The sequence below is a fragment of the Zosterops lateralis genome, assembly GCF_965231275.1.
Source record: "Zosterops lateralis genome assembly, chromosome: 27".
In the NCBI taxonomy this organism is placed as follows: domain Eukaryota; kingdom Metazoa; phylum Chordata; class Aves; order Passeriformes; family Zosteropidae; genus Zosterops; species Zosterops lateralis.
In genome coordinates, this window is record NC_139787.1 from 1,378,227 (window position 1) to 1,395,054 (window position 16,828).

The window sequence follows — 16,828 nt, forward strand, 5'->3', positions numbered from 1 at the left end:
TTTCAGCCCAAAATCCTCCTCATTCCAGTCCCTAAAATCTCCATTCCAGACCCCAAAATTCTCCTCGTTCCATCCCAAAATTCTCTTCCTTCTGGACCCCCAAATCCTCTTCGTTCCAGCACCAAAATTCTCCTCATTCCAGACCCCAAAATCTCCATTCCAGACCCCAAATCCACCTTGTTCCAGACCTCAAAATTCTTTTCCTTCCAGCCCCCTGCTCTTGTATCACCCCCACCTTTGGTTGGAAACTGAGTTTGGTGGTGTTTTTGTTTCTCTTGAAACAGCTCAGATTTCTGTTCTGAGCCTGAGCTGCCACCCCTCGACATATTTCTTCATCACAAACCACATCCAGCCTCTTCCTCTGCAGCCAGACTCCAAAAAGCCACACAGAGGCTCTTCCTCTTCCTCTCCCTAATTTTTGGGTGCTCAATGTCCCAAATCCACCCCATTTTTGGACACCCATGGAGAAGTTTTGGATCCAGCTCCTTGCCATCCTCACGCTCCTCACCCAAACCTGTAAGTGCCCCGTGCCCCTCGTCCCTCGGGAACCAGATTTTGGGGTGGTTTGGGGGTTTTTAGGGTCAGGGCAGAGCGGGAGCAGCGGAGCAGCTCGGCGGGGTTGGGTTTGTGCCCAGTGTTGGGATCTGGGGCTGCCGTGGATCTCTGAGCTGTGGATGGAGCCCAAGGTCCACCTCTGGTCCAGCCTGTGTCCAGCTGCTGCCCGGGGAGCTCCTGGCAGAGGTCATCCCATGGATTGGCCGTCCCTGGGAGTGACCGCGGCCAGGACGGAGCCGCCCGGGGCAGGGGAAGGTTCCAGGGGGTGCCACGGGGTCATTGAAAATTCCCTCCCTGCCCAAACCTCTCCAGAATTTACCTCCAGCTGACCAGCTGGCCCTGTCCTGCTCAGCTCCCTGAACTCAGAATTGGCAGATTTTCTGACCTTTCTGAGCCTTCCCCAAAATCCTGGTTCCTTTTCCCCTCCTGTTCCCCCTCCAGGCTCTGTGGGGGATTGGGGCCACCAAGGGGAAAGATGGGACAACCTCCCTGAAATGGGGCACCCAAAGGGAAAAAGGTGCCCCGGGCTCTCCTCTGGCCATGGGAACCTTCTAGAAAGGAGTGACCAGGTCCATCTCCTGCCCAGATGTTCTCCTGCTCCACCTGCAGCTCCTGCTCCACTCAGTTTTCAGAGGTTTCATGTTGTGGTGGTTTTTTGGCTGAAAAGAGGGAAATTGGGGAATTGTCGGCCCCTCCCTGGAGCCTCAGAGGGTTTTTATCACAGGAGTCAGCTCGTGGTTTCCTTGTTCAGAAGATTTCCTGCGGGTTTATCTTCCCCAGCAACTTTTTCCTCAGAGAGACTCCGCTGTCCGTGTCCCAGAGGTGCCCGAGGCTGAGGGAGCCAAAAATTCTGAGCCCGACCTCGGGGCTGAGCCAGGATCAGATTCATCGTCTTGGTTCAGCGCCTTGATCCCACCTGGGTCCCACCTTCAGCCAACCTTCATTCCAGCTTCACCCCAGATTTTCATCCCTCCTTCATCCCATCTCCATTCCACCTTCATCCCACCCTCATCGCTCCCTCATCCCACTCTCATCCCACCTTGAGCCCACCTTCATCCTACATTCACTCCACTGTTTCTCCAACTTCATCCCACCATCATCCCACTGCCATCCCGCCTTCATCCCCCCTCCAACTGACCCTCATCTCACCTGCGTTTCAACTTGAGCCCACCTTGAGCCCACCTTCATCCCACTTCCATCTCACCCTCGTCCCACCTTTATTCCTTCATCCCTCCAATTGACATCCATCCCAACCTCAACCCACCTTGAGCCCACCTTCATCCTACGTTCACTCCACCTTCATCCCACCCTCATCTCACTTTTATCCGTTCCTCTCTACTTCAACTGACCTTCATCCCACCTTTTCATCCCACCTTCATCCCGCCTCCAACTCACCTTTATCTCACCTCTGTTCCCCCTTCAGCCCACCTTCATCCTACCTTCACTCCACCTTCTTCCTACCATCATCCCACCTTCATCCCACCATCATCCCACCTTCATCATGCCTTTATCTGTTTATCCCTCCTTCTACTGACTTTCATCCCACCCTTCATCCCACCCTCATCCCACTTTTATCTGTTTGTCCATACTTCAACTGACCTTCATCCCACCTTTTCATCCCACCTCCATCCCACTTTTATCCCCTCTCCCACTGACCTTCATCTCACCTCTGTTTCAACTTGAGCCCACCTTTATCCGACATTCATTCCACCTTCATTCCACCTCCATGCCACCTCCATCCCACCTTGAGCCCACCTTCATCCTACATTCACTCCACCTTCATCCCACTTCCATCCCACCCTCGTCCCACCTTTATTCCTTCATCCCTTCATACTTCCTTCAACTGACCTTCATCCCACCTTGATCTCACCTCCATTTCAACTCAAGCCCATCTTGAGCCCATCCTCGAGCCCATCCTCATCCCACCTTCCTCACACCTTTAACCCTTCATCCCCACTTCAACTGACCTCCATCCCACCTCCATCCCACCTCCATCCCCCTTTCATCTTGTTTTCTCTCCCCAGGCAGCGCCAGTGACACCCCAGAGCTGATCGGGGCCGTGGGCGGGTCCGTGACCTTCCGCACTCCCCACACGGATGGACATACAGCATTGTGGAGTTTTGGGAACATTCCCATAGTGACTGTGGCATTTGGGGATCCTGCTGAACTCTTCTTTTATGAAGACAAATTCAAAACTCGTTTCGCTGTCTTCGAGAGGGGCCGGGTGCTCATCATGTCCCAGCTGGGGATGGAGGACGCCGGGATTTGGTCTGTAACCGTTAATGGAAAAATATTCAACTTCACCCTCCAGGTGTACAGTAGGTGCTTCTACTCTTCTTCTTTTTTTTTTTTTTTTTTTATATATTTAAAAGAAGAGTTTCCTGACCCCCCTGTGCCCCCAGAGGAGCTGACAGAGCCCACAGTGACCTGCGAGACCCAGAAATGCTCAGGCAGCACCTGCAGCTTCTCCCTGCACTGCTCCGTGACCGGCACCGGCTTTGGGAACGTCTCCTACACCTGGACAGGTCACGGTCACCTCTGGGATGAGGGGTCTGTGGTGCTGGCAGTGAATAAATCCTCTCTGGAGAAGCTGGAGCCACTGACGTGCACGGCCCGGAACGCCGTCAGCAGCAGGAGTGTCACCATCACCACCCTCGAGGGGCTGTGCCCAGGTGAGAGCCGGGGAAAGGTGGGGTGGGATGGTCCCGGTCCCTTGAGAGCCTGGGAAAGGTTGGGATTTGGAGTTGGAATGGGATGGGAATGTTGGGGTTGTGATGAAGTGATCCCAGTCCCTTGAGAGCCACGGGAAGGTGGAAGTTGCGGTTGGGATAGGAATGTTGGGGTTGAGATGGGCTGATCCCAGTCCCCTGAGAGCCAGAAAAAGGTTGGGATGGGATGGGATGGGATGGGATGGGATGGGATGGGATGGGATGGGAATGTTGAGCTTGGATGGGGTTGATCCCAGTCCCATGAGAGCTAAGGGAATATGGAATTTGGGGTTGGGATTTGGGGATGGGATGGGAATTTTGGGGTTGGGATGAAGCTGATCCCAGTCCCATGAGAGCCAGGAAAAGCTGGGATTGGGATGGGATGGGAATGTTGGGGTTGAGATGGACTAATCCCAGTCCCCTGAGAGCCAGAAAAAGGTTGGGATGGGATGGGATAGTTGAGCTTGGATTGGGTTGATCCCACTCCCCTGAGAGCTATGGGAAGGTGGAATTTGGGGTTGGGATTTGGGGATTGGATGGGAATGTTGGGGTTGGGATGAAGCTGATCCTGGTCCCCTGAGAGCCACGGGAAGGTGGAAGTTGCTGGGATCGAGTTCTCCCGGAACGAGGGATCAGGGGGGGTTGGAGGCCAAATTCCCGATGCCAGGAAGAACCGGATTGATTTTGGGATCTTCTCCCTTTTCCAGACGCCCCCTCGGGCAGCTGGATCAGGATCGGGCTTGTGGCCGGGTTTGAAATTGCGGCGATTTTATCGGTTCATCTCTTTTTCTTCTGCAAATCCCAAGGTGAGAGTGGAAAATCATCCCTGGAGCCCTGGGAGTGAGATGGGGTGGATTTGGGGCTGATTTGGGGAAGATTTGGGGTGACTTGGAGTGATTTGGGGTGATTTGGGGCCAATTTGTGTGGATTTGAGTGGATTTGAGGCTGATTTGGGGCAGATTTGGGACAGATTTTGGGTGGATTCGGGGCTGATTTGGGGCAGATGTAGGGCAGATTTGGGGTGGATTTCATGTGAATTTGGGGTGGATTTCAGGTGGATTTGGGGTGGATTTCAGGTGAATTTTGAGTGGATTTGGGGCAGATTTGGGGTGGTTTTTGGGCAGATTTGGGCTGATTTATGGAAGATTTGGGGCTGTTTTGAGTGGATTTGGGGTGGATTGGGGACAGATCTGAGGTAATTTGTGACTGATTTGGGGCTGATTTGGCTGGATTTGGGGCTGTTTTGAGGTGGATTTCGGGGAGATTTGGGGGTGGATTTGGGACAGATTTTGGGGTAGATTTGGGAGTGGATTTGAGGTAGAGTCAGGGCTGATTTGGGGTCCTCCTTTCACCTCTCCCTGTTGTGGTTTATCAGATTCTCAGGTTTTATTTGGGGTGGAGCCCATGGGCTGTGGGTGTGGTTCCCTGGGGGGCGGAGCCAAACACATGACTCAGTATAAAGAGCCAATCAGCAGGCTCGGTTTGAAGATCCAATCACCAGGTTCAGTTTGAAGAACCAATCAGCTGTCTTGGTTTGAAGAGCCAATCAGATGGCTTGGTTTGAAGACTGACACCCAATTAACTTAAAAGAGTTTCTCATTCCTGGGAATATGTGGAAAAACACATTTAAAAACAAACAAAACCCAGGAAAATCTTTTTTTCTGACTTTTGCACAGGTCACTGGGTGGCCCCACACGGCCGGGCCGGCAGCAGAGTGGCTGAGATTTCTGTCACCAACACGAGGCTGTGACACCGGGACAGTGCCAAGGCCGCGAGGTGGCCACGACCAGGGCTGGGACTGGGCATGGACCAGTTTGGACCAGGGCTGGGACTGGGCAGGGACCAGTTTGGACCAGTGGGGACCATCTGATGGACAATAAAAGACACAGCAACATCTCCCATGCAGAGCCTTGTAGAGATCAACTCTAAAATCCTCGTCATTCCAGCCCCAAAATCTTCCTTCCAGCCCCAAAATTCTCATTTTAGATGCAAAATTCTCATTTCAGACACAAAATCCTCCTTGTTCCAGCCCCAAATTTCTCCTCACTCCAGAACCAAAATTCCCATTCCAGCCCCAAAATTCTTCCCCTTCCAGATCCCAAAATTCTCCTCATTCCAGCCCTCAAAATCTCTGTTCCAGCCCCTCAAATCCCTATTCCAACCTAAAATTCTGCTCCTTCCAGACAGGGCTTGGAGCCACCTGGGACAGCGGGATGAGCTTTAAGGTCCCTTCCCACCCAAACCAGTCCATGATTTGGGCTCAGGGACACCCCAGAGATCCCAAATTCACGTGCACCAATTCCCAAACCCCGATATTCCCTGGGATAACACTCCAGGCTGGTCCCCACGGAGCATCTGAGTCATTTGTCACACACAGCCACCGTGACCTTCTCGGTCCCCCACTGTTTAGAAATGGAGTTCTTTTCTCTTCAAGCACTTCAGGCCTGCATTTTGTCAGCATGAGCTGCTGATCCTCAACACCATTTGTACCACAAACCACATCCCAAGCTCCTCCTCCTCGTAGAGGCGGAGAGGAAACCCAGGGGCTTCTGCCCTGTCCTTTTTCTCATCATGATTGCTTTTGGGGGCTCAGTGCCCCAAATCCTCTGTTGCCCATGGAGGAGTTTTGGAGCTGGTCCCCACAGAGCACTTGAGGCATTTGTCACAGTGACATTCTTTGTCCCTGCTGCTCTTGTGCCACCCTCACCTTTGATTGCTCACTGTTTTTCCCCTCAAGTTTCCTTTGTGAGCGTGAGCTGCCCCGCCTCGTCATTTTTGCCACAAACGACATCCAGCCCCTCCCTCTGCATCCGGACACTTAACAGATACCAGGCCCTCTCCTTCTTCCTCTTCTCCTTTCTCTTTCTCATTTTCTGACTGCGTAGAGCCCCAAATGATCTCCATTTTTGGACACCCATGGAGGGGTTTTGGATCCAGCTCCTCGCCATCCTCACGCTCCTCACCCAAACCTGTAAGTGTCCCGTTTGTCTTGATTCAACACCTCCATCCTACCTTCAGCCTACCTTCATCCCTCCTTCATGCCACCTTTATCCCTTCATCCCTTGAACTCTCCTTAAACTGACCTTCATCTCATCTCCATTTCACCTTGAGCCCACCTTCATCTCACCCACATTACGCCTCCATCCCACCCTCACCCCGTGTTCTCTCCCCACTTTCTCTCCACAGCCAGTCCCAGTGACACCCCAGAGCTGATCGGGGCCGTGGGCCCGGCAGTGGCAGAAATATCAGGTTCCTGCCCGGCCTGCACAGCCAGACCACGGAGTGCCTCATCTGATATTTCTGCCACTGCCAGTCCGGGCCATCAGGACGGTCTCCAGGCCATGAGGTGTTTGGGACCAGGACCGGGACTAGCCTGGGACAGGCACAGAACAGAGTCAAGAAAAGCCTTTTCATCACCTCCACGGATCACAGACCAGCTCAGAGCAGAGCCGGGACTGACCATGGAGCAGCTCAGACCAGAGCCAGGACTGACCATGGAGCAGCTCAGACCAGAGCCAGGACCAGCCTCAGACCAGCACAGACCACTGCTGGGAACAGCCTCGGACCAGAATGGACCAGTGATGGGACCAGCATCGGACCAGAGCTGTGCAAGTTGGGTCCACCTGGTGGGCAACAAAAGACACAGCAACATCTCCAATGCAGAGCCTTGAAGAGATCAGCTCCAAAATCCTTCTCATTCCAGAATCAAAATTCTCCTCCTACTATACCCCAAAATTCCTCCTCATTCCAGCTTTGACATTTTAGGATTCTGGGATTCAGGGATTTTTGGGATTTGTCGATTCTTGGATTTTGGGGATTTGGCGATTCTGGGATTTTGAGGATTTTTGGATTTTGGGATCCTCTCGCTGCTGCTTCCACCAAGCCTCTCATCGTCATCCTCTGCCCTGGCTGGGATCGAGTTCTCCTGCAATGAGGGATCAGGGAGGGGCTGGAGGCCAAATTCCCGATGGCAGGAAGAGCCGGATTGATTTTGGGATGTCGCCACTGGATCTTCCCCCTTTTCCAGGCTCCCTCTCAGGCATCGGGATTGTGATCGGGATTGGAGTTTCAGTGCTTTTATTGGTTTTCCTCGTTTTCTTCTGCAAATCCAAAGGTGAGAGTGGAAAACCATCCCTGGAGCCCTGGGGAGGAGGTGGGACCTGGGAGGGGACAGAGCCGGGATGGGGCAGATTTGGGGAAGATTTGGGGTGGATTTGGGGTTCTCCTGATTCTGTCCATCTCCTTGTGGTGGATTATCAGATTTTTGGGTTTCCATTTGGGGTGGAGCCCACGGGCTGTGGGTGTGGTTCCCTGTGGGGCGGAGCCAAAACCTGGCTGGGTTTGAAGAGCCAATCAGCGGGCTGGGTTTGAAGATTGACACCCGGTAACTCACTTATAAGAATTGAACCTGCCACTGTGGAAAAGCACATTTAAAAACGAACAAAGCCCCAGAAAATCTCACTGTCTTCTGGCCTTCCAACACGTTATCAGCTGGTCCCTGCAGCCAAACGGGCGAGTGGCTCATCTGAGAGTTCTGCCACTGCCGGGCTGGGGCACTGGGGCTGTCTCCAGGCCTTGAGGTGTTTGGGACCAGAGCCAGGACTGAACTCGCACCAGCACAACTCGCAGGTGCCACCAGGGACCACCTGATGGGAACCAAACACACAGTGACCTCTCCCATGGAGAGATCTGCAGAGATCAACACTTCAGCTCTGCAGAACACAATAAAATGAGAAATTCCAATGAGAATTTCCATGGCAAATGCCTTTAAAATGGGAATTTTGATGTAAAGCTTCCATTAAAATGGGAATTTTCAATGGGAATTCCCAAGGAAAACCTTTGAAATGAGGATTTGCATAGAAAACATCCTTAAAAATAGAATTTTTCTTTTAAATGAGAATCTTCACAAATATGGGAATTTCCATACGAAAACTTGAACTTTCAATTTATAAAACCTGAGAAGAAACAAACCTACAAACACCAGGTGTGATGGTCTGAAAGCAAAACCAGTGAGAGGCACCAAGTCAGAAATACAAATTAATAGGAAGAAAGAAAAAAACCAAAAGTAAAATACAATACAATACGATAAAGAACGATAAAATAAAATAACATAGCATAACGTAAAATAAAGTAAAATAAAATAAAATAAAATAAAATAAAATAAAATAAATAAAAGCAATAATACAGAACTCCACTGTCAGAGTCAGAAGGCAGCCTGAGCAGGGTGGTGGGAGCAGTCCAGGTGAGGGCTCTCCTCGAAGCCGTAGAAAGCTCTGGTGGCTCTTGTCCTCTGGGAATCCAGTGGGTGAGGGCTCCCTGTGCTGCCCCAAATCCCAGATTATATCCAGGTGGGAATGCTTGGCTCCTCCCCCTGGGCGGGGCCTCTCCCAGTGGGATGACGTCATTCCATGAGTCCTGCAGGGGCTCCTCCCCCTGGGCGGGGCCTCTCCCAGTGGGATGACGTCATTCCATGAGTCCTGCAGGGGGTCATTGAACAGAGAAAACTCCTGGATGGATTTATTTGGGAATTCCTCCTCCTCTTCCTCCTCCTCCTCCTCCTCCTCCTCCTCCTGCTCAGGCCCCAAACTCGCCCACAGTTAATTTTAGTTGCTGCTGCTGCTGCAGTGGTTTGTGGGTTTTTGAGAATCTTTGGTTTCCTTTTCCCCAGCAGTGGGGACAGTTGGGGACATTGCGGTGGCTCTCGTGTCCTCAGCTCAGACACAGCAGTGGCAAGATGGGGACATTTGGGGAGGAATAACCGACTCAAAATGGCCTTTCCAACCCTGAAATTCTCCTCGTTCCAGCCCCAAAATCCCTGTTCCACCCCAAATATTCTCCTAATGCCAGACCCCAAAATCTTCCTTGTTCTAACTCTAAAATCTGCCTCGTTCCAGCTCCAAAATCCTCCTCATTCCAGACCCAAAATCTCCTTTCCAGCCCCCTAAATCTTTTTCCATCCCCAAATCCTCCTCATTCCAGACCCCAAAATCTTCCTCATTCCAGACCTAAAATTTCCTCATTCCAGACCCCAAAATCTTCCTCATTCCAGACCTAAAATTTCCTCATTCAAGACCCAAATTCTCCTCATTCCAGCCCTGCAAATCCTCCTCGTTCCATCCCCAAATTCCTCCTCATTCCAGGCCCTCAAATCCCCATTCCAGCCCAAAATTCTCTTCCTTCCAGAACCAAAATTCTCATTCCAACCCCAAAATCCTCGTCATTCCAGACCATTCAATGATTTTGGTCTCTCCAGGCTGGTTCCCACGGAGCACCTGTGTAATTTGTCACACACACCCACAGTGACAGTCTCTGTCTCAGCTGCTCTTGTGTCACCATCCCCTTTATCTGTGAACCCAGTTTGTGGTTTCTTTTTCTTGCAAAACACCTCAAATTTTCATTCTGAGTAATGGTGCACTGTACAACCGCATTGGCTGTCAAACCACATCCGGTCCGCAGATTCCTCTACACTCAGGCATTGAAAACTGTTCACAGTTTTCACTGTGAACAGACACACCTCCTTCTCTTCCTCCTCCTCATTTTTGGGGAGCTCAGAGCCCCAAACCCTCTCTGTTTCTGGACACCCATGGAGGGGTTTTGGATCCAGCTCCTCACCATCCTCACGCTCCTCACCCAAACCTGTAAGTGCCCCGTGCCCCTCGTCCCTCGGGAACCAGATTTTGGGGTGGTTTGGGGGTTTTTAGGGTCAGGGGAGAGCGGGAGCAGCGGAGCAGCTCGGCGGGGTTGGGTTTGTGCCCAGTGTTGGGATCTGGGGCTGCCGTGGATCTCTGAGCTGTGGATGGAGCCCAAGGTCCACCTCTGGTCCAGCCTGTGTCCAGCTGCTGCCCGGGGAGCTCCTGGCAGAGGTCATCCCATGGATTGGCCGTCCCTGGGAGTGACCGCGGCCAGGACGGAGCCGCCCGGGGCAGGGGAAGGGTCCAGGGGTGTCATGTGAAAGAAACAGAGTTTTTACTTTCCTGGGAAATAGGAAAGGAAAAATAGGTTTAATAATAATAGGCGAAATAATAATAGGTGAAATAATAATAGGTCAAATAATAGCTTTAATACATTCAAAAATAATTTTAAAATATTATTATATTTTACTAATAGGTTAAAAACTAAGTTATTAATAATAGATAAATGGTAAATAAATAATATTAATAGATAAATAAATAATAGGTAAATAATAGATAAATAAACATATATTGTTAGGTTTAATAATAATTGAAAAAAGGTTTAATAAGTTTATAAATAGGTTTATAAACCTATTATAAGCCTATAATGGCTTTATAGGTTTAATAATAATAAATAGATTTAATAATTAAAAAAATTAAGACAATTAGGGAACTTAGGAAAAAAGGAAATAGTGCCTTCAGCCAAGTCCACAATCTGCTATTTCAGAGGATTTTTTAAATACCCTTTCATTGCATCAATGTTGTTGAATATTCATATTTTTCTATAAATTAATTTCCATATTCCAGGAGCTGCTTTGCATGGCCCCTCCTTGGGTTTGCCTTTTTAGGGCATTTTGATTCCTGGTTGTGTCTTTATTATTACCTTCATACTGCGCCTTGGTCTGTGGTTTTTTCAGATTAGAAATGCTGAGAGTTGGTACATCAATAGCAGGGTTTTTACATGTTTGTTGGGTGTTATTTTGGTCAAACAGTTTTAAGAATATTATATCAATAGCAGGGTTTTTTACATGTTTGTTGGGTGTTATTTTGGTCAGACAGTTCAAGCAGCTACTATATCACTACTCCCACTATGCCTAATTTTCTTTACTAATATCAGAAATAAAAACTGATATCCTTATCACAAAGTTATTAATCATATATAGCATTTATCTCGTGAAAAGCCAACTTTATAATATAAATTTATATTATGAGAGGTGTATATTAATATTTATATTATTTATTATTTATTATTTATATTGGGGTGTGTATATGATAATGTTTGTTAATTAACATTATAATGTACACTATAATACACATATTATATATATTAATAACATATTATTTACATTATATATAATATGTATAATATATTTATAATATATAAAATATAACATATAGAATATAAAATATAATACATACATATATTATATATGTGTGTGTATATATATGTTATATATATAACATGTATATAACATATATACATGTGTATAATATGTATAATATGCATAATATGTGTATTATAATGTACATTATAATATTAATTAATAAACATTATCATATTCACCTCCCAACCCAAACTTCTCCAGAATTTTCCTCCAGCTGCAGGTCCAGCCAGTGACATTGTTTTACACCACAACACACAGACTTCAGCTTTAGAAGGCTGAAAATGACTTTTTTATTATATATATATATATATATATATTTAATATATAATTTTACATGGACCAGTTTGATTGGTGAAAAAAAGACAAACTTTTTAAATTACATTGGTTACACTAGAGAGACATCATGAAATCCCTCTCAGGAAAAGGAATTTAACATCAAAGTTACGGTTTATAGAATTATGTCTTTTGTTTATAGAAAATTTTCTATAAAGAAAAGAATTTTTTAGAAAAACTGAAACATTTCAGGTACAAAACCAGGGCTGGAGGGGGAGAAAAATGGGGCAACTGAGGGGAAAAAATGGGGCAACCAAGGGGAAAAATGCCCTGGGCTCTCCCCTGGCCATGGGAACCTTCTAGAAAGGAGTGACCAGGTCCATCTCTCGTCCATCCCCTGGTCCAGCTGTTCTCCTGCTCCACCTGCAGCTCCTTCTCCTCTCGGTTTTTGGTGGTTTCATGTTGTGATGGTTTTGGGCCAAAAAAAAAGGAAATCAGACAAGTGTCGGCCCCTCCCTGCAGCCCCTGAGAGGGTTTCACTACAGGAAATGGCTCATGGTTTTGTTAAACTCTGAATTTCCTGTGAGTTTACCTTTCCTGGAAGTTTTTTTCTTCCCTGTGCTCAGAGAAATTCCGTTGTCCATGTCCAAGAGGTGCCCGAGGGTGAAGGAATGAAAAAATCTGTGCCAGGATCAGTTTCCTGTTAGAAAAATTGGGAAGAAAAACTCAATTCTCGGTCTACACTGGGCAGTAGGGTTTGTTTTGGTTTGGTTTGGTTTTGTTTGGTTTTTTGGTTTTGTTTTGGTTTGGTTTGGTTTTTTGGTGGGGTTTTTTGTTTGTTTGTTTTTTGTTTTTTGTTTTTTTGTTTTTTGAAATTCTGAAAAAAAATTGGTGAAAAATGATGAAAACGGCTCCTTCTTCCTTCAAATGGTGACATGGTCATGACCAAGGTCGTGGTGTGGTCACAGGAGGGAAGGGATGGACCCAGAGGGGTCTTGGAGCTGGTCCTGGGGGTCAGCCAAAGGAGGGTGGGAGGGTTCTCATCACTGGTCTGGTGAGATCCCACCTGGTCTGGTGAGATCCCAACTGGGATGGTTGAGAGTCCATGTGGGACGGTGAGATCCCAACAGGAATGGAGAGAGTTCACCTGGAATGGTGAGATCCCACCTGGAATGGTGAGCTCCCAACTGAAATCATGAGATCCCACCCAAAATCTCAAGATCCCCCCAGGCCTGGTGCCCCCACCCCAAAAAGGTCACGGAACCTTTGGAGCAGGTCCAGAGGAGGCCCCAGAGTTGGGAATGGACACAGGAATGGTCAGTCTGGGGAATGGACACAGGGTCCTGTCCTGCTGAGGTCACCCAGAGTGACCCTGCCCCTCCTGACCTTCCCATCTGCAGCTCCTGGTTCCCGTTTCCCTTTTGGTTCCTCTCCTGGGGGTGGCCTGGTGCTCTTCCTCCTCCCAGGGACCCTCCCGTGAGCCCCCCGTGAGCCTCCAGAGACCCCCAGCCCCGGTGGGCTTCGTGCTCTGGGCTCAGAAACTTCATCCTGCCTGGATTCCATCCTTGATCCTTCCTTCATCCCACCTTGATCACAGCTTTTCATTCCATCCCACCTTGACCCACCTTTTCATACCTTCATCACACCTTCCTCCCAACTTCATCCCACCTTCATCTCTCCTGCATCCCATCTTTTCATCCCACCTTCATCCCACTCTGCTCACAGCTTTTCATTCCATCCCACCTTTATCCCACCTTGATCCCTCCTTGATCCCACCCCCATCCCACCCTCACCCCGTGTTCTCTCCCCACTTTCTCTCCCCAGGCAGCGCCAGTGACACCCCAGAGCTGATCGGGGCCGTGGGCGGGTCCGTGACCTTCCGCAGCCCCAAAACAGCTCCAGAGGGAAATGGAGCACTGTGGAGCTTTGGGAATGATCCCATAGTGGTATTTGGGGATCCTCCTCGACCCATATTCTCAGAAGACAAATTCAAAACTCGTTTCACTGTCTCCGAGAGGGGCCGGGCACTCAGCATCTCCCAGCTGAGGATGGAGGACACCGGGACCTACTCTGTAAACATTGATGGGAAAATATCCACCTTCATCCTCCTCGTCTACAGTAGGTGCTTTTTGTGTTGTTTTGGGGGGGTTTTAATCTAAAAAGAGGTTTCTGATAACTGTGTCCCTCCAGGGGAGCTGACAGAGCCCACAGTGACCTGCAAGTCCCAGAACTGCTCGGGCAGCATCTGCAGCTTCTCCCTGCTCTGCTCCGTGCCCGGCACTGGCTTTGGGAACATCTCTTACACCTGTAGATTGGGACCACAGCTGTGGTATGAGGGGTCTGTGGTTCTGACAGTGGATACATCCAATTGGGACAATCGGATTCTGCTGACATGCACGGCCCGGAACGCCGTCAGCAGCAGGAGCGCCAACGTCACCATCTCTGGTTTGCTGTGCCCAGGTGAGAGCCGGGGAAAGGGGCACGGGAAGGTGGGGTGGGAATGTTGGGGTTGGGATGGGATGGGATGATCCCAGTCCCCTGAGAGTTGTGGAAAGTTGGGATTTGGAGATGGGATTTGGGGTTGGGACGGGAATGTTGAGGTTGGGATGAGCTGATCGCACTTCCCATGAGGGTCAGGGAAAAATGAGGGGAAAGGTGAGACGGGCTGATCCCAGTCCCCTGAGAGCCTGGGAAAGGTTGGGATTGGTCTTGAGATGGGCTTGGGATCGGATGGGAATGTTGGGGTTGGATTCCAATCCCCTGTGAGCCAGGTGTGGATTTGGAGATTCTGGGATTTTCCCACTGCTGCTTCTACCAAGCCGCTCGTCCTTGTCCATAGGCGTTCCTTTCCAACCCAAAAACTCTGGGATTTTGGGATTCTGCGGATTTGGGGATTTTGGGATTCTGGGGATTTGGGGGATTATGGGGATTTTATGATATGGGGAATAATGGGATTTGGGGATTTGGGGATTTTGGGATTCTGGGATTCTCTCGCCGCTGTTTCCCCCAAGCCCCTCATCCTCGTCCTCTGCCCTGGCTGGGATCGAGTTCTCCTGGAACGAGGGATCAGGGAGGGGTTGGAGGCCAAATTCCTGATGCCAGGAAGAGCCGGATTGATTTTGGGATCTTCTCCATTTTCCAGGCAGCAGGGTCTGGTTTGGGGTCACAGTTGGGGTCCCGATGATTTTTTTGGTTTTCCTTGTTTTCTTCTGCATATTCAAAGGTGAGAGTGGAAAACCATCCCTGGAGCCCTGGGGAGGAGGTGGGACCTGGGAGGGGACAGAGCCGGGATGGGGTGGATTTGGGGTGGGTTTTGGTGGATTTTGGGTGGATTTGGGGTGCTCCTGATTCTGTCTCATCTCCCTGTGGTGGTTTAACAGATTTTTGGGTTTTCATTTGGGGTCAGCCCACGGGCTGTGGGTGTGGTTCCCTGTGGGCAGTGCCAAACACCTGGCTGGGTTTGAAGAGCCAATCAGCTGGCTGGGTTTGAAGATTGACACCTGGTTAACTCACTTAAAAGAGTTGAACCTGCCATTGTGGAAAAGCACATTTAAAAACTAATAAAATCCGGGAAAATCTCTCTTTCTTCTGGCCTTCCAACAGGTTATCGGCTGGTCCGTGCAGCCAAACGGGCGAGTGGCTCATCTGATATTTCTGCCACTGCCAGGCCGGGCCACCAGGGCTGTCTCCAGGCTGTGAGGTGTTTGGGACCAGAACTGGAAATGGCCTCAGTGGAGCGCAGAACAGGGTCGAGAGAGACCTTGTCAGCACCGGCACCGACCACTGACCAGCACGGACCAGAGCCGGGACTGACCATGGACCAGTGTGGACCAGAGCCAGGACCAGTCTCAGACCAGTGTTGTGCCAGCGGGGACCACCTGATGAGCAACAAAAGACACAGCAACATCTCCCATGGGGAGACTTGGAGAGATCAACTCTAAAATCCGCCTCATTCCAATCCCAAAATCTCCCTCGTTCCAGATTCAAAATTCTCCTCCTTTCAGACCCCAAAATCCTCCTCCTTCCAGCCCCCAAATTCTCCTCATTCCAGACCCAAAATTCTCCTTCTTGCAGCCCCAAAATCCCTGTTCCGGCCCAAAAATGTCTCTTGTTCCAGCCTCAAAATCCTCTTCATTTCAGCCCCAAAACCTCCTCGGAGTTCCCAGCCGAGCGATTTTAATGGGATTTTCAGCCCTGACCCCACCCCCGGCAGCCCCATCCCCGCCCCATCTCGCAGGGAGGGAAAAATCCCTTTTAAATTCTTTTAAACCCAAAGACCGGGAGGTGGCAGCAGGAGACCGCGAGCGGCCTGCGGAATACCCAAATTCCTCAAAAACAATCCCAAATCCCTTCGGGAAAGGAGGAACCGGGATGCGACTGAGCTTAAAAGGGTGCCCGAGATTCCCCCCAGCCCTAAATAAAATCCTGGGATGGGAAAAAGGGTCAGGATGGGATGGGATGGGGAAAAGGGTTGAGATGAAATGGGGAAAAGGACCAGGAAAAACTGGCTGAAACCAGGGTAAAAAACAGGAGAAAATGGGTAAAATAAAATAAAATAAAATAAAATAAAATAAAATAACATAAAATAAAATTAAAATAAAAATAAAATAAATAAAATAAAAATAAAATAAAATAATAAAATAACATAATAAAATAAATTAAAATAAAATAATAAAATAATAAAATAACTGGATACGAAGCAGGAATTTTCACCCAGGGAAATGGGAGGAGAAAAAGGGGAAAAAAACCTAAGAAACTCGGGGATAAACCAGGGGAAAAAATGGGAAAAAAAAAAAAAAAAAAAAAAAAAAAAAAAAAAAAAAAAAAAAAAAAAAACAGGTGAAAAATGGGGAAAAGTGGGGGGAAATGGGGAAAATGAGAGAAACCAGGGAAAATCGAGGAAAAGTGGGGAAAATTGGGGGGAAACGGAGAATTCTGGGGGGAAATGGGGGAAAATGAGAAAAAATGGGGAAAAGTGGGGGGAAACTGGGGAAAACCAGGTCAAAACCGGGGAAAATTGGAGAAAATTGGGAAAAATTGGGGGAACTGAGGAAAAACTGGGGAAAACTGAAAAAAAAAAACAGGTCAAAACTGGGGAAAAGTGGAGAAATTTTGGATAAACTGGGGAAAACCAGGAAAAAAACAGGTCAAAACTGGGGGAAACTGGAGAAAATGGGAAAACCAGGGAAAAAGAAGGTTAAAACTGAAGAAAACTGGGGAAAACCAGGAAAAAATA

The 16,828-nt window shown here is 48.8% G+C and overlaps 2 protein-coding genes and 1 long non-coding RNA gene across 3 annotated transcripts; 2 read left to right on the forward strand and 1 right to left on the reverse strand.

Annotated features, from left to right (window-relative positions):
* Positions 1-407: 407 nt before the first annotated feature.
* Positions 408-5,013, forward strand: LOC310919474 (SLAM family member 7-like; the record flags this gene model as incomplete). Its single annotated transcript, XM_083878841.1, has 5 exons — positions 408-516; positions 2,580-2,873; positions 2,958-3,227; positions 3,971-4,069; positions 4,940-5,013. The coding sequence occupies exons 1-5, from the start codon at positions 462-464 to the stop codon at positions 5,011-5,013; spliced, it is 792 nt and encodes a 263-aa protein (XP_083734967.1). The 5' UTR covers positions 408-461.
* Positions 5,014-9,784: 4,771 nt separating this feature from the next.
* Positions 9,785-15,751, forward strand: LOC310919523 (SLAM family member 7-like). Its single transcript, XM_083878891.1, has 5 exons — positions 9,785-9,901; positions 13,417-13,710; positions 13,783-14,052; positions 14,735-14,815; positions 15,196-15,751. Exons 1-5 carry the CDS (start codon positions 9,847-9,849, stop codon positions 15,531-15,533), a joined length of 1,038 nt encoding a protein of 345 aa, XP_083735017.1. The 5' UTR covers positions 9,785-9,846; the 3' UTR covers positions 15,534-15,751.
* On the reverse strand, positions 12,468-13,410 carry LOC310919525. Its single transcript, XR_014591831.1, has 2 exons — positions 12,740-13,410; positions 12,468-12,678 (listed from the first exon to the last, which is right to left on the reverse strand). It is a non-coding gene; the product is annotated as an uncharacterized lncRNA (long non-coding RNA).
* Positions 15,752-16,828: the final 1,077 nt, after the last annotated feature.